General features: G+C 38.1%; 1 protein-coding gene across 5 annotated transcripts in view; it reads left to right on the forward strand.

Moving 5' to 3' along the window:
* AHRR (aryl hydrocarbon receptor repressor) overlaps positions 1–18,296 on the forward strand; it is an 89,597-nt gene that overhangs the window by 65,648 nt on the left and 5,653 nt on the right. For all 5 annotated transcript variants that reach the window (XM_055705944.1, XM_055705947.1, XM_055705946.1 and 2 more), the window contains 6 exons: positions 9,054–9,143; positions 10,458–10,587; positions 12,035–12,168; positions 13,535–13,734; positions 15,393–15,511; positions 16,441–16,582. In XM_055705944.1, coding sequence (XP_055561919.1) covers positions 9,054–9,143; positions 10,458–10,587; positions 12,035–12,168; positions 13,535–13,734; positions 15,393–15,511; positions 16,441–16,582 — 815 coding nt within the window. The remainder of the gene's footprint in view (positions 1–9,053; positions 9,144–10,457; positions 10,588–12,034; positions 12,169–13,534; positions 13,735–15,392; positions 15,512–16,440; positions 16,583–18,296) is intronic.

An 18,296-nucleotide genomic window follows, 5' to 3' on the forward strand; every position in this document is an offset into this window, starting at 1 on the left:
ACAACACTCTGTTCCTCGCATACAAATTTCTGCATGAGCATTTGCTTTTGAGGAAGTGCCTTGTTTTTAAAGATGGAAAAGTCACGTATTGTAAAAAAAAGCAAAAAAACCCCAACTTTAAATAACGCCTGTTTATTATCAGGGATAATTGCAATCTTACATTGTTTAACTGGTCTTCAACTGGTTGAAGTGAAATTATAAATTATTAGCCTAATCTGTACAGCTGACACTTCCAGTATATTCCTCGTTCTCAACTCAGAAAAGCGAACGGGCTGCAACTTTGCTATCTTCTCAGTAAAGTGAAGTGAGGAGCAAGACAGTGGTTCCAGGCAAGATTATGTGTTGTCTTAAGAATTTTTGCAAATTTGCATTGATTTTTTTTTGTGGTCATGAAGGTTTCCAAAGAAAAGCTTATGTGTTTTTCTAGAAATATTGACTACCTTTCTATTTGACTTTTTGCCTACCTCAATTGATAAAACTTGAATATGCCATTTGATGATTTGAACTGAAAACCACTATTAAAAAGCATGACGTTGACTGTTAAATGTACTGTATCCTATTAGCAAGGATGTAGTATTGATTCAGAGACAGGAGGACAGATAGGCACCCCTCAAATAGTTCTGCTGCTACTCCAAGAACTTCAAAAGAAATCACTATCATTCTGGTTTTAACTGTCCCTGACTTTTTATGAGTAGAAAAAAGAAAAAATAGATAGTTTTTATATCCCATTGTAATTGCAGTTCTTCTAGGAATTCCTAGCTGCAAAAGCCGATGGTGGCCAACAGCAGGCATTTCTCTAACATGTTCTACATCTTCCCTCCTCCTTCCAGTACAGCAATGCCCCCAGAATTTTCCAGTAACTGAGACTGGGCTTTTTTTAGCAATAAGAAAAGAAGTGCCTGCTCAGACTAAAGCAAGGTCTTAGGGAAGGGCCTTGGGGAAGGGTTCCTCCTCCTCAGCTTAAGATTTGCAGTCGTCGCTGCTGGTTAGAGGAGTTGTCTCTAACTTTCCATCCTTACCTCTTTCCAGACGATCAATTGTCATTCAGTTGGTATCTAGATTAGAGAAAGTATTGCTTGCCTTTCTGGGTCAGTGAAAAACATTAACAGCATTATTCACCCCTGCTGCCAGTGTGGGACAGGGTGTGTTTTATACAGGATACTTACAGGATACAAAACATACTCAAGATGATAATTTGTGCAGTAAGACAGTTCCCAGAGTCAAATTCAGGAATGCCACATTCCCTAAAAACTCCACTGACCTGAAATGGTGTTTAAAAAAGCTGATTTACCATATATTATTGAACAGAATATTGAAATACAGATTGTTTTGCTCTTCTCCCCACCCCCTGAAACAGTTCTGTGTTGTAAAATGTGATATATAGTGCTAAATACGCAGAAAAATAGTGCTTTGAAATTAGGACATCACATTCTGTTCACAGTGTATAGGCTGCAACATTGTCTCTTTTAGGTTTTGATTCCTTACAGAAAGAGATGCCTTCCATTCATGCTTCTTAACAGTTTGCAAGTAGGAGTAAAAGTCAGCTGTGGATGGAATATTGTGACGGCTTCTTCCCTTCAGGACTTGATGCACTTACATGTAAATAGCACTGGAAAAAAAAAAAATCCAGACATTTGGCACTTACATATGTCTAATTGTCCAACATGTTGGATAAATATTAGTTGAGACTCTTTTCAGTAAGTTATTTCTGTGGAAGATAATGGGTAATCTTACTACATTTGTTACTGCAAAGGCTACCTAACTAAATTTGTTATTACAAGTGTAGAGTAGTGAGCAATTAATGCTTCATTTTGAGTCTTCTCAAATGGAATTAATCAGGCTTGCATTTTCTATATAGAAATTGTTGAAGGGAAGAGTGAAAAGCTCAGAGCAGCTGCAGAACTCAGAAAGAATGAAAGGCTGAACTTGCACTGAAGATACGATATTGCCCCAGCTTTGCTTCCATCTGTGAATACAACATCTGCTTTTGAGGAAGTGAAATGAGAAACTGCATAAATCAATATAAAGATTGTTTCTGTTTCCAAGTGTAGTTCAGGGCATAGTATTGTGAAAGAGCATTGACAGTAGGGTTCCATTACTGGTAGAGCACAACTTTAAATTCAACATCATGACTAATAAGGAGGCTAAAGGAAAAGATATAAAACATTATGTCATACTTTAGTATCCTTTCATGATAATTGCTAAGGTAAATGACATGTTACTCATCCAGGTACTCACTAGCATATCCAGTAATCATGATGCATATATCTATGTAGTAATAAAATGTGCTTTTCCCCAGCAATTTTAGAATTAATGATTTGAATATTATTCTTCTTTAGATTACAATAAATAGTCTCCAATACTTGTATAATGTCCATTAATCTCAAGTAGTATTCATATAGTCACTTCCCATATGAAATACTAATTGATAAGGCAAAGAAAAGAATCACGGATTTTTTACAATTAGACATGGAACAATCCACCAAACCTTGTCATCAATAGAAAGCATTATTGGTGTTAATAATTTATTCTAAATAAACATGCCATATAACAAATTTGCACTGAGGTGGAGTCACCCATGATTTCACTTTTGCGGCAACAAAACCTTCCCTAACCTGTCTTTAAGCTACTAGTCTTTAGTACTGCTCCACTCTGGAAGCCCAGTCAGTGTTCTCATTTCCAGTGTTTAGTACTTTTGAAAACAATGGGATTCAGTTGGGATGTATGTCTTTCTAGCAGGCACCACATCAGCTTTCTGCACAAAGTCAAACGATGCTTCAGCTCTTGTTTTCTAAGTACCATTGTGGACAGAGGGGTTGGTTTTGAGGTGCCGCGCTCATCGAGGGCCAGCGGTTCCTGCATATAGTAAAGAAGAGAGGCCCTACCCTGAGAACTTGACAGAGACTAAGCAAGCTTTGTTACAGAAGCTTAACTTAAAAGGAAACTATAGGGGAAGAAAAACTACGTTTACAATTTTGCATTGTGCAATCAAAACAACTTTAAAGGCAAAGTTGTTCTTGGTTGTGTCCAATGCTTATTGCATATCAAGCATATAAAAACCAACATCACCATGGTTTAATATGTGTTTACATGTGTGCACATATTACAGTCTCACTCTCCAGAGAACTACTATGTTTTCTTGAAAGTTTATAGCTCACAATTACCAGAGCTCAATGACTTACATTTTCCTAACTGATTTCCAGGAGGCCAGTTGTCTGCTGCCTCCGAGCCACTGTGTTCCAGCTCCCTTGTTAGACTGGAGACACATATATAAACAAGTATCTTCAAAGTTGCCCTAATTCCTCAGTGGAAGTGATGGGATACCGAAAAATGGAACAACAAGAAATTTCATCAGCTGAATGGTTCACAGTCATCCGTGCCTTTGAGATGGCACAGCTGTTCCCTCCAACAGTAAATGAGGGGGCCAGGGCTCAAATTCTTCTGGCAATGTGAACAATCTTTGAAAATTTTGCCAGGCCCCACTCTGAGCAGCGCAGCACTAGATGCTGAATTTCCATACTGTGTTTAAGGAGCCTGAAGTGATATCTAGGCTCAAGGAGATAGGAACATGAACTTCATTTTGTCTGGGAAGACAAGAAAAGTGAAAGGGGAACAATGATCATACGTACGTATTTCTTTGTAGAAAACCAATCAGTCTGATCGAGCACTTTGCCTCTGAAAGGCTTGCCATATAAACGCGTGGCTGTAGGCTTCAGTCTGTAGGATTTACTTCCTCCCCTGGCTCAAATGATGGAAATTCATTTTCTGTTTTGTTTCTTTTGCCTGAAAACTAAGCAGTACACGCAAGCCTTTGATCAACACTGAATGCTAAAAACAGTGCTGCCACTCCCCCTTTGCACGAAATAGTGCTTACTCACAGAAATACTCCTTTTGAAGTTGCTTTGTAGATACCAGAGAAATACATAAGAGTCTGGAAGGCTAAGAGATACTGTACTTGTTGAGCAAAGGCCATATTCTGATGTCACCAGATACGGTATTTCTGAATAGTCTTTTATGCGGGGTTTTATTTCAAGGTTCTGTAAGAGTTCCTTTTTTTTCCCTGGGTTTATAAAGAGAACCTCAGGGATTCCAGAGGGATTTTTGAGAAGAGCAATTATGAGTCCTAAAAACACCAGTGGAAAGAAATACTGATTCACTAAACAATACAGTTAAAGACAGAAGGCACATTAACTGTCTGCATTTTCCTGCTAATATTCATAAGACAAGAACGAGTATATCATTTCCAGAGTTTTTAAATAGCTGCTTATTTAGATCACCAGAAAATGGCCCCATCCCACATAGGATGCAAAAACCCAGCGATCCACTATTAAAATGAAGCTGTTCCAGATAAACTGCGAGCCAACTGACCCTGGAAATTTAGTACCCAAGTTGCGTGACTCGAAAATCTGTTCAAAGCAAGGCATGGCTGCAGGCCTTGACTGTTGTACTTTAGTAACCATAGTAACATGGTCTCTGGAGACCTAATGCTAGTGAATTTTCCTTTATTTCAAGGAAGAGTAATAAGAGAAATGTGGATTGGAACTTGTTCTTGCTTTTCCCTCCCCCCCCTTATTTTTACTACGCCATGACCTTGACCAAAATATCTTTGAAGTATTTGCTGGCTGATTTTCTGCCATGGGACCAGAAAAAAATACCAGGATATATAAAGGATCTTGCCAAAGGAAGTCCTATCTTCCTCAAAATATTTGCCTTCATTCCCAAAGAGAACCTCTTGACTAATAATGTTTCAAAAACTTCTTAATGGAAGAAACTGGTAACTTTCATCTCACAGCTACTGTGGGCACCAGAATAATGTTGTACTTTCTTTGAACTGAGAGATTAATTGTTTTTTTGTTTCAGTAGCAGGTGCAGCTTTTCGTGAGTGCATAATTGGATGTACATGTTTTTTTCAAAAGAACACAGGCCTCTGGTGCCAAGCTTTTTTTTTTTCTTTCTTTTTTTCCATTTGGGAAAAAAACCCATGATTTCATTTTTAAAGTACAATGTAGAAAACTCATGTAAGTGTTTTTAAAAAGCCAAATACAAACAAACAAATGTTCACAATACATACTTAAGTCTGTCTCACATGTTTCAGCTATTATCCTGGATTAGAAATTCCATCTGTCATTGAATCCATATGGTTTACCAAATGGTAGTTTACAACCGTGTATTTTTTGCAGATTTGAAGTTAGTTGTTTCTGTTGCAAAAGTTTTCATGTCCATGCTAATATCTTTGTGTGTGTCCCTCTGTGCATGTGTAAGTATATGCAAAGCTGCTAAAAACTGCAGTAGGATGCAAGTGGACTTTACTGATTAAAACACACCAGTTGTACACAAAGCAAAGACCATTAACATTGAGCTGTAGAATTCGGTTATTTCCTCCTCTAAATCAAGAGCCCTATTTTAGGCTTTCCATTATTTCTACTGAAAGAAAGCAAGTGAAATGAGGAAATCTGCCCTTACTTCTCTGTGCTGTCCCCTCTGTGTTTTGGGCAGATATGTCCTTACATTAGGGAGCGTGAACTGCACAGGTAAGACGCTCATTCGCATCCTCTTTCCCTTTTCTTTCCTGTAGGTTATCAATTACCCAGCCAGACAGCTGCTGTGCTTCTGACACAGCACAGCAGTGCAGCCTCCCGTTCACTGGGAATGAGAGAAAGCTATTGCTGAGGATTTTATTTCAGTAACTAAGAATGTTTAAAATCTTAAGTGGAGCCATATACTTTGTTGTCCTGTTTAATGTGAGACCCATTAACTTACAACAAAAAAGCTGGGAATAGTTTTTGTCGTTCTCATGGACTGAAGCCGTCTCTCTCTTCCACTCAGTCTAACAAATCACTAGGCTTCTGGCCAGAATAATGGAAAATCTCTATGCAGTGTTACTGTAAAGGGCTTGAGTATGGAGTTGTATATGATAACCAAGAGATTTATCTGAGAGGTCAGAAGAAGTCTTTTCCTACTAATTTGCAATCAGTATTACCCACTCCTGGGTTACCAGACCTGTGCTAGCAAACACCCTCCTTGTCCTCCCCAGTGTGGTAAGTAGGTAAGAAAAATATAAATCTCAGCCCAGCTCCAAGCCTATTCAGAGTCCTCTGTGCTACAGATGTCAGGTTTCACACTGAACTGCACTTCAGGGTAATTTTAAGAAAACAGAAAAACTTGCCGTCATGGGTAAGACTCACTGGTTATGAAGTTTTACTCCATATCCAGCTTGTCTCTCTTTAATGTGGCTGAAGCCACACCAGGTTTCCTAGCTAAAATGAGGTTTATACACATGGAATTTGTGTTAATCCTCAATAGCCTCGTGTGACTTACATAAAAGTTGTTGTTGCACCGAAGTGGGTTTTGCTTTTCCTTCCTGCAGGGCAGAGCATCTGATGTCTGCGTTTGCGGTCATGAAAACCAGGCAATGCTTCATTAAGAGATCTTCACTCAGGAGAGGACATCAGCATTTTGAGAACAAAACAAAAACAAAGTGGGGGAAGCTTGTAATTCTCTTCATTTACATACTTCCCTCAAAGCCACGCTTGTTTCTGGCTTAGTTTAAACACATGGCCTCTTGAACTTTTCCTCCACTACTTCTTTCCTCTTGCTCCCTCCCACCCTTCCTTAATACCTCCTCCAACCTCACAGAGGTAGTTGCCAGTTCACTGATCTCAACCTTAGAAACACATGTGGTCCCATTTCCCTTTCCCATCTTTACAAACTCCTGCACCTGGTCCAGCCCAGTTCTGGCTCTGTGGAAGAAAAAACCTGCTCACCTTTCATTGTAGGGGAGCAAGTTTCATATTTTAAAGGTAGAGCCTGGTCTCTTAGGGTATGTGTCTAAGCCTAAAGATTATGTACTAATATGTTAGATGAAGAAGATTAATTTTTTAATAGGGGTATTTATTTCTTGATTCATAAAAGCAATCCTTGCCAAAGGCAGGTGGTCCCTGGCTATTTCCTACAGGGGCTGAAAGAATCCAGCTTGCCTGCAGGGCAATGGAAGGCACATTTTAAAGATGTACAGCATGTATGAGATTCTTTAATCATATCAATCCTGTGGTCATTTTTTAAGCCTTCCCGGTTAGGTCTTGGTGCGTTAATATGCATAGGTTAAGAACATTTCTTTAATTAACACCACTTCTTTAATGCTTTTAATTTCTACCTCCCCCAGCTGCATGGGCAGGACTGGAGGTCTTTTGTAATGAGCATGGTAACAGCCACAGACACGAAGGAGCTCCCTTAAATGTCCTGCAGTTATCTTTGTGGAAATTTTTAGTATGTCCAAATTAAAAGGCCTGCCAGATGTTCAAAATGTAATAAAATTCCTAACATCACATCACTGATGGGTGCATTGCTGTGAAGATGAGTCCAAAGAGACAAGATGCCAAAAATGCTTTCTGGCCTCCACTTGTCATTGGAAATGGATATGACAGATACCATCTATGGAGGCTCCACTCAGTGCAGTGAAAGGCACCGAAGTTGTAGAACTCTTCTTACATCGTCTTCTGGTTGGTGAGGTGCTGGGATGAATTTGGACATTATTTAGAGCAGAAAATAGTACCAGTCCAGCAACTCCTTGTGCTTGAAGGGTCAGCAGGGATATCTAGTGTTCAACGCAAACCCAGCTAGGCTGAGATAGCACTTATTCTGGAAAGGATCTGCAGAGCTGACCTGGAGGTGAACACAATTTGCCCTTGACTGTTCTTGACAGTGGCTCATGGTTAGCATTGACTTGGTTGTATCAGCTGCTGCTACAGCTCTTTTCAAACGTAGGTGAGCCGTTGCAGTCTCTCCATTACATTTCTCCAGCCACTGTTCCACCGGTTCTTCAAGGCACAGAGCCCCTGGCCGTGTGTAGTCCCATGGGGCCACATTTCCAAAGGTGCTCCACATCTGTGATTGGGGCCAAATCTTCTGAGGAGGTCAGCCTATTGTGAACTGAACTCTTGAAATTCTGCCACCATTGTCACAGTGGGAACAGGCTTCAAGCAGTCTTGGAAATCTGGTCCTTATTTAGGAACCAAAAAGAGAACCAAGCTCACAAAAATATGTCAGTGTATCTGGTTACTGAGCAATTGAAAATTTTCCCTCATTGTGCTTCAGGATTAACTGAGGATTAATAGGCACATCACTACAACAGTAAACTGAGAGAAAGGTGAGGTAAAGCAAGGATAATAATAATAATAATCAGAATTTCATCGGCAGCTATTTGAAGTATAATCTCAAAAGACCTCAAAACCATCACACGAAAGGATCGTCTAGACTACCATGGAATGCAAGCCTGCTGGAGTGAAGACACGCTACGGAATCTTTATCAGGGGAAGAGAGGCAAAATTAGTTAGTCTGAATGCAGCATCGTGGCTCTTAATGTTTACGTCATGTATTTCATTTAATCCTTACTTTTATTTTTGGATTTCTCTGGTTGCTTTCCTTGCATCATTGAGTCTATGAGAATTAGTTTAGCTTTTTCTAGACTAAATATTGGTCTATATCAGTGAAGTATTTATTGCCTGCTTTTTTTATTCATTGCATTTATGCTACTATGCTATGTATATATTTTTATAGAAGCTTAAAAAAATAGCCATACTTTAAAATACATGTCCAGTTTTAAAGTCATAGCTACAACAGCACATGCGTTTAATTTCCTTATTGGAGATTATTATGTTATCGATATGTATAAATGCATATAAATTCAAAGCAATTATTATGGAATGTGATATTTTAAATTAAAAGCAAAAAAAGTAGTTGATGGTTGCTAGTACACTTTCAATTATGAATTAATGACAAAATACAATTTAAAGCAGATAATAAACTAGTAATGTAATATGGTTACACTGTAATTAGCTATCCTAACTTTTTTTTAAGAGAAAAACATGTTCCAGATTGTTACTAATTTTTCATGTTAGGTAAAAAAGGCTTTTCTGCAAAAATTTGCTGTCCAACTTTTTGCAGAGTGATTTTTTTTATATATCTGGAATATTCTTAAAATTATTTTGTTTTATACCCTTTTTACTCTTTACTTTCTGATTATCTTTTAAATTGTTTTATTTTCCCTTCTTTAGTCACTGAACGGTTTTGCATTGGTGGTGAGTGCAGATGGAATGATATTTTATGCATCATCGACGATTGTGGACTATCTAGGGTTTCATCAGGTAAATATATGAACAAATATTTAGAATACTTAGTCACTGTCATTGTAATGACTTTCTTGTAGTTACTTCTGCTAACTGGCTTTTTAAAATGCAGCACTCTATGTTGTTTCACCTTGTCCTTCTACTGCTGATTAGACATACACTATTACTGAAATGAAGTTATTTTCTATGCCATTTCAGACTAATTTTCTGTTTGTTTGGGTTTTTTTGTTGGTTTTTTTTTTTTTTTTTTGAGGTCTGACAGATGAAGATGAATTCCTTGTAATGTTGTTCCTTTTGTAAAGCTTTTGTTAACAAAATCACAATCCATTATAAAAGCTAAAAGTTTCCTTTCAGTTTTGGTATACAATGCTGCTGTCTAGGCTACTTGCCTGTGTATAATAAATGTACTGTAAGGTCACAGAATAACAGAACCGTGTAGTTGGAAAGAACCTCTGGAGGTCATCTAGTCCAACCTTCTGCTCAAAGCAGACCCAGTTAGAGCGGGTTGATCTGGGACTCATCTAGCCAAGTTCTGAGTTTCTGTGACCCCTCTGGAAGACATGTTCCAGTGTTTAACCACCCTGACTGTAATTTTTTTTCCACTTATATCAAGTGCCAGTTTCCCATGTTGCAACTTGTGTCTGTTGCTTCTTGTCCTCCCACTTTGTTCTTCTGAGAAGAGTCAGGCGTTGCCTTCTTTGCAACCTTTCATTCAGTTGATGTGGAGAGTAGTAAGTTCTTCCTGAAGTTTTTTCTTCTTAAGGCTGAACAACCCCTGTTCTCTCCTCTCCTGGTATGTCATGTCTTTCAGCCCTCTGAAGTGTCTTGGTAGCACTCCCCTGCTTACTTCGGTATGCTAATGTCTTTCTTTTCCTGGGGTGCCCAAAGTTAGAGAGAACTTTGCCTTTGCTGAACTTTCTGAGGTTCCTGTCAGCCCACTTTTACAGCTCATCAAGGTCTGAGTAGCCACCCTACTCTCCCCAGCCGGTACCCTCTGCAAACCTGCTGAGAGTGCACTCTGCCCCATCATTCACTAATCACGAAACTAAACATCAATCCCTGGGGGATGCCATTTGCCACCGGCTGCCAGGTGGACTATTTTGTGACTCACATTTGCAGGTGCACAAGAGTTAAGAATAAAAAGAATCATCTTAGAATATGAAGTCAAAAAGCAGATGCTGAAAAACAGGGCCTCCTGAAATAACTTCCTTCAATTGGTCTTTGCTCTGAAGGTATCCTACAGCAGTCATTATTTTAAGGAAAGCATCAACCTGAACATAAGTGTCTGCCCCACTACGCTTACAAATTAAACATTCCTTGTAATTGTTTCAGACTGATGTAATGCACCAAAACATATATGATTACATTCACGTGGATGATCGCCAGGATTTCTGTAGACAACTGCACTGGGCCATGAATCCTCCCCAGATGTTGTCTGGACAGCAACTACAGACAGAAACAGGTGGGATTGTATGTGTTGATTGGAAATATAGGTATCACTGTACAGAGGTAGAACTGCACCCCGCCTACTCCCATGTCTGTTCCTTGTCAAGTCAGATTCTTCACTGAGAAGCTGCATAGTGGCCAGTTGTAATGTTACTGTCCCACAGATGATGTTTCTTCCTGGTCCTTGACATTTATAAGGTAGTGTGCGCCACTGAGGCTACAAAGTTGGTGTTTCCTTTATTTTTCTCTGACTATTGTACCTACAGATATTCTTATCCATGCAGAATGAACAGCACCAGTCTTCATCCTACTTAGCCTTTTGTTCACGCTGATCAGGACAGTAGTATCCCTCTCATTAATGCAAATACATCCCATGCAAAATGTTTCTGTATGGTACCACAGTGGCAATATAATTTTCTGCTGTTTGTTTTCTCATGGAAAATCATGTAGTCAGGAGTCTTCAGAAGAACAAGCAGGTTTAGCACTGCACTTTTTCCCCTGAGGGTCTATTTCCCTAGGATGGCAGGTGGATACGTGTGCTCAAGGTTTCTCCTACACAAAGCGTTAAGCTGAAATCACAACACCAGAACATACAATGGGGTTGAAATTATTAACTTTATAAAGATTTATTGATCTCAGCAAAATGTATGCGTTTCACCAGAAGGTGAGGAAGCAATTGAGGAAAGAAACTGAGGAAGCACAGTCTCCACCTGGATGAGGAGAAACTTGCAAGAAATCCTTCAGCAGCCTTTTTGAAATCCTGGGGTACAGTCACAAAACTTCAGTAGAATTTCTTGCAGTTTCTATGTTTTGCAAGATTCTTGGGTATCTGAGGAACTTTGCAAGATTTTGTAGGAGGTACAAGAAAACAAACTAAACAGTGTGCACAAATATTTCAAAGTATAAAAAGTTACAAGTATTTGGAATTTGTGTCCTAATATATACAGTGGAGAATTCAGTTCTGGAGTTCATACTTCTGTACAAATACTTGTGTCTTTTGGGAAATAAGTGCTTCAAAAGCTACACACTTGTAGTCCAAAACTAGGAAATGCTTCATTAAAAAACAAGGAGGCGACAGCTGAACTGCCACTGTTCATTTGGTTTTTTCTCGCATTAGCATTTTTCCTTATTTTCTTTCCTTTTTCTAATGTATTTTCTGTGATCTCTGATCTCAAAACCAGCAACATCTGTTGCCCTGCTTTGCATCATTAAAAATCACAAAACCTCAGGAAATAAAAAAGTCAAAGTTTCTGAATAAATTCACCTGACTCCCATTGTAAAGCTTTTATTTTTCCTTTTGGTAGAGCATGTGCAGATGTATCTATGCATGATACAATGTAATATTCGCCCTTCCGTAAAGTAATTTTTAGCAATTTCCATAACAGCTTCTTCAATTGGCAACAGAACATTTTCATTCTTTCTTAGTGTGATCTGATATATATTGCCTCCACTGTTGTTCCTAGGAGAAGAATATATTCTCAGTAAATTGTTTAAAGCACAGGAGAACGACAGCATGACAACAGATTATTCTCCCTTCTTAACTCGCTGTTTCATCTGTCGAGTTCGCTGCTTGTTGGACAGTACTTCTGGCTTCCTTGTAAGTATAACTTCACTGAGAGAACTGTAGTCACGACATAGTAGATCCTGATTACTTCATATGAAAAGAACTTCAACATAAATATTGAACATAAATATTGTGGAAAGTCACAGACAGGATACGCTTTTCATTTACTGCGCACTAACAAGAAACACCTAAAGACATTTGTTAATGTGTATAAAGATATGTATAAAATGGGAGAAAAGGAAGTTGTAATATTTGAAATTGGAAAATATCTTTAAACTTTTATGTTTTAAGCTCTTTTGGACAACATCTGTCCTCACTTTGTACTGGACCTAGCACAAGTGTGACAAGCCTGGGGTTTGATGATTAACGTTTAAGCACAAAGTATTTGCTTTATGGGACAGGAATAATAGTGATCTATTTTCCCCTTTTGTAAAGGGTCCTTTAATAATAAAAAACAGAATTAGAAAGTCTCTCACATGGTCCTTAAATACCCCTCTAGGAGTGGCTCATTTCTAGAAATCACTTCCCCATTTGCTTAGTAAAGACCAGTGCTGTTTCTCCTTACGGCAAATTAAGACACATGGGAGGAGAATGAGAGGATCGGCATGAGACAGGGAGATGCAGCTTCTGTCTCAGATGCTTGTTTGCTGGAAGGCTATGGGTCTGAACAGCCGGACCAGTTAAGTCATTTCCGCATCCCATTTTTAATCTTGTAGCTCTGGAAAATGCCCAACTCAAATGGACAGATTTTTCTCTGATCATTTTCTGGTAGGTAGTATTTTACCAAGAGGCAGCAGCTTGCTATTAACTTGATCTCTTTCTTCTGATTATATGGAGATTTGAGGCAGGGATGGATGGTTTCTTCCAAGCTATGTACTTCGTATCTGGCTGTCTTGGGCATATCTTTTCCCTTGGCATGTGCCTGCAAAGCCCTTGGCTTGTGCCAGTCCATATACTTCCCAGGGGAGGTGCTGAGCAAGAGGAAAGAAACTCAGCAACCATCTCACTGGAGAGAACAGAGCATAGAAAAATAATAGTTCCAGCTTCAGACTGAGGCACAGAGGAAATAGCTGTTTGCACCACCATATGCTGCCCCATCTTGGTGAATAGAACATCACACAGAACTTCCACTTTAAGTACACAGGAGAGAAAAAAAAAAACGAAAGCAGCCTCAAATGTCTCATTTTACCATTGATAGTACCTCCACTCACCAAGCCTCTGAAATGGCATGGTTTAAATTGTATGAACGTGATGAAGGTCCTAGTTTTTCTCCCTGTTTCAAAACTGGTTTTGGTGTTAAGCAGCACAATCCGTAGGTTGTGCTAGCATTTTAAATGTTTATACACTAAATGCTTAAGATAATTCTATTGTTGGTTGTTTGGTTTTTTTTTTATAACAGACAATGCAGTTCCAAGGCAAACTAAAGTTTCTTTTTGGACAAAGGAAGAAATCCTCATCAGGAACAGTACTGCCACCTCAGCTGTCCTTATTCTGTATAGTGGTACCACTTCTGCTCCCTTCTGTGACAGAGATGAAGATGAAAAGTCTGCTTGTGAAAGCAAAACACAAAGCTGATGATGCAGCAGCTGTGAATACAAAGTATTTTCAAATTAATATTTTAGCAGTTAATAAAGTATACTATGGGCTTTGTGTTTATTAAGCATGTAAAAGCACAAATCAGGCTAAATAACTCTCCATTTTAAAACTGTTCTTAGAAAAGGGAGTAATCTACCTGGATTTAACTATATAATGCGTAACAACAATGTTATCATATCATATCAAATACTTCATAATACATATAAAGTATTATATTCCTATATATATATAAATTTATATAAAACCTGGAAAGTTAGAATATCTTCCTAACTTTCAGAAGTTACCAACACAATAAGTTACTCTGCTAATTATAAAAGTGGAAAAAAAGTATTTTTACTGAGACTTTTCAAATTTCAGCATTTTCTAGTAGCACAGTTATTTGGACTTGGGCATTTTGGTAGTAAACAAAGGAAAAGGAAAACTTCAGAAAGCTGAATGTGCGTGTGTGTGTTTGTTCACATAGAGTGAAATGAGATGTATTTGGTGTATGCATTTATCTTACAACAGAAGGCTTATGAACACATAAGTCTACAATTGCACTAAAAGGCCTGGGGCTGATCGCTCGGTAGCAATCACAGAAGATCAGGACAGATTGTGTTCAGACTCATTTCCTTCCTAACACTTATTTTCGTTACTCTTCTATGATTGAATTTTAGTTGATGTTTTTAGGCTGGGATTATGTTTTCCTTTATTTGGTTACATATAACCTTACAGTAATGAGGTCCATTGCTGTGAAGCAAAATGCTCATCAGTGTGACTGACAGCATCATAATTTGGCTTTTAATTAGAATATGCTTGTGTATGTACGGATTTACTGTCCAGACATGTAATGTGGTTCTAACACATACATCCTTTTGACAAGAATTAAATTACTGGAGGGCTGATCTGATGGATTATGCAGGGTTTTGGAGTAGAGTTGGAAAGTTATTTCCACTTACTAGTTTTTCAGTGGCCCAGGTGACATTAATTGATGATCAGAATTCAGCTCCTAGAAGAGAGGAACTTTACTTAAGTTTTGCTAACTGACTGGACAGTGGCCAAGGATTTGACAAGAATGAAGTGGGCATTTAACTTCTGTGTTTCCTTTGGTTCATGCCTGGAGCAAGCTAGCCAGGGACGGTGGGCAAATTTATATAGTAATTTTTTTTTCTGATGATCTTAATAAGGGGTAAAATTTGTAAAGCAGTGTTACGGACTTTGCACCCTTTCCATGCCCTTTGCATTTTGAACTAAAGAGTGGAAGGAATCCGTTCAAATCATGTGATGATTATTGCAATTGAAGTCATGCTAACTCTTAAGTGCATTGCTGGTCAGTGTGATGTATGTAACTTGAACGTACTTTGAATAGGCAGAGCAGAATATACACAGCATTTGTCTCAATTCAAGCTGAAATTTATTATTCCAGATATAGTAAGTCGTGAGCAGAATATTCCTAAATAGAACTATTCCTCTTAATTGAATACAGAATTCCACTCATACACTACTTTGAGCAATTGAATGATGCAGGAAACAGATAATTGTTTAATGTTGGTTACTATATACTTAAACCATGATTCTTCACTAATGGTCAACAGCTTTAAGATCACATCTTTCAGAGTCTGTGATTCTACTGCGTTGTCATTCACTGACAAGGTATTTTCCACATTTTCTGTCCTCTACAGCTCCAGTGCCAAAGGTAATTCAGGGCTGTGTGAAGCAGCAGAAATGTATGGAAGAAACAGTCATCATGAAGGTGCCGCTTTCACTAATGTGTTACAGATTGCTGAGAACCAAATCAAAGGTGTGTCTGCTAAGTACTTCTGGATTATATACAGTTTATGGAGAAAGAGCCTGGTCTTTTCTCCTGTTAGGTTTTTCAAATTTTGTTCCCAATACTCTCTTTTTTCCTCTCCCTAAAATCCCTTTAAAAAAATGCAGATGAGTTCTCTGCCTCAAAAGATAGTACTGAATCAGTCTGCTATTGCAGAGTGGGCAGAAATACTGTGATGCCAAGTTTACAGATATATAAACAATCATAGTAAATAAGAATACTCAACATACGCTTTCCTAAAATTGGCAGCACTGAATTTAATAAGATTATGTGAAGACCTTCATAATTAGTGACAATATCTATCCCTCTTCGAGGAAAACTGAGTATGTTACAAATGCTTCTATTGCCCAAAGATCAGAAAACAGAGGAAAATTAGAATGTATTGCCTTTAAACTCATTATTTGTTTGCAGCTTTGACTCATGCTTTTCCAGTGTTTGGCTGTGGCAATATGAGAGTCTATGCTGTATTTCAGATTTTACAATGGATAAAATTTTGATGGTGAGTCTACACCAATGGGCAACTTCTTGAATAGAGTTGTATTCAGCCATCTGTCATAGCTGCTGGAAACCTTTGACTTCTTTAAAACCATTCCTCTGTCATAGCCCCATTTTTCATAAACATTTTCTTGTTGGTATAGTACTACTACTGAGAGGGAGAAACTATAATGAACTGATAATACTGAAAAATCCTTGGTTACAGTTTAAGTGCCCATTAGGCTTTTCAGATTTTATTTTTAAAATCTGATTTGCCTAGCTTTGTGACATACTTTAGCTTGTACTTTCCTATGCTGATAATTTCAGGGCAGCAAACAAACCTGTGAACATTCATGTGTAGTTTAAGTAAGAAAAAATACTAAATACTGCCTGTATTAAAATAGATTTTCTTTTAAATTGTATAGCAAAGAATAATGGAGAAAATGGCATTTCACTAGTCAAAGTACAAACAAATGAAGATCACTGGGTCTGGGTTCAAGCTAACACTCAACTTCTGTATCGAAATGGTTGTTCAGAATATGTCCTTGCCCAACAGCAAATGTTAAAGTAAGTATATTTTCCCATACTAAAAAAATCTGTATTTCAGGAAAAAAATGTATTCTTTATGTATGAGACCTTTAAAAGGACTGTAGTGTCCTAAGGGAAGAGCTGAATGAGAAGGATTTAGTTTACTTATGAAATGGAAATCCATTTTTGTCTTGGATCGTATGAAATGGCTGCTATAATCCTAAACAATATTTATTTCTTTTCTTCAGTCTTTTTTCTTTCTGAAGTTGAGTGTACATACATAGAAATCAGAATACTTCAAAATAAAAATGTTTGATAATTAAAATGTTTTTACTTTCTTGCACAAAAATTTGTTGTGGTTTGTTTTTTTTTTTTACTTTGAAGCTGAAATGCTTTGCTGATTTAGTATCCAGGTTTTTCTACTTTTTAACATTTGATTAGGTCAAGCTTTCTGTTTTGGTTTTTTTCTTTGTTTTTCTTTATGGATGACAGTTGAGCTTAAGGTTTTAGTTGTGGATGTTCAACAGAATCTAAACAAGGATGCTCATATTGATTGTATGTTTGTAGATAGATGCATCTAGCTGGCTGAAGGGTCAGCCTTGGAATGGAAGCTGATCTCATGGATTTGTATTCAAAGAGGACCACTCCACTGGGTTTTACCCCTTCCTCCCAAGCAGGCTTTTCTGCCTTCCCCCATGGGATTGTCTGTTCCAGTTCCTCTAGGCTTTGTTAAGGCATCCCTTAAAGCTGGTCTGAGGGAAGAGATAGCAGAGTGGACTGAATAAGCAGGGGCCAGTAGGTGTACACAGCCACCATCTGGCCCAGTGGAAAAAAAATGTGGCTGTTATCACTGTGTTTTTCCTTTAGGATGCCTTGCAGGTGGAAGAAATAAATGAAAAAGTCCTTGAACATTTAGAGTAGATAAACCTTGCAGGCAGCATATCTCCCAGGATCCATGTGAATAGCAGAGGAGCTCCCACCTGAGGGTGATGGAACTCTTCACCTTTACTGGATTAGCACAAACATCATCATGCTGTCTGAGGGAATGGATTTCTATTAAGAAACAGATTAAAAGTGGCTGTTTCTTGTATTCAGTTCTCTACTTCCAAATTTATTTTTTTTTTTTGTAATTAAGCATGCTTTTTGATGTTTATTTAGTTACATTTTTACCCTCTGAGTGGTTAAAGTCCTTCCTTTGTGCTTGGTAGTACCTGCAGACTGAAGTGTTACAAGAATTGGCCTTGGAGATTATATTCAGTTCTGTGGTCCTGGTAGGCTGCAATAGACTTCATCCTTACTACTACTTTTTTTTTTGTTCAAATGTATGCTGCCTTCCTGGAAATATACATTCTTTTGCAGAATTTTCACTAGATACTATTTCACTGTAAAATTCTTCATTTAACGGTCTAAGCTTTTGTGACAATATTGCATTCCCAGTTGTGACATGCTTCCCAATTAGCCCATTTCCAGAGAAGCTAGTTCTGCAGCAAACTTGTGTCATACCATTTGCATCTCAAGACTAACAATAATAACAATATTTATCAGAGGACTGAAAATATTGAATACCTCATGGAAAAAAAGGGAGAAAACGTTCCCCGTTCTTGGTGTACGTTTACTGCAGCGGGACATTCTCTCTTTGCAGCAACATGGACTCCCTCTACTGGAAAACTCCTGTACTTGCACATTGAGTCCAAACCCAAGGAAAAAGTTAATAGCACGCTAAGAAAAAGCCTTATAAAACCCTTTCTAGGTC

Source organism: Falco cherrug, chromosome 3 (assembly GCF_023634085.1).
Source record: "Falco cherrug isolate bFalChe1 chromosome 3, bFalChe1.pri, whole genome shotgun sequence".
NCBI classification, from domain to species: domain Eukaryota; kingdom Metazoa; phylum Chordata; class Aves; order Falconiformes; family Falconidae; genus Falco; species Falco cherrug.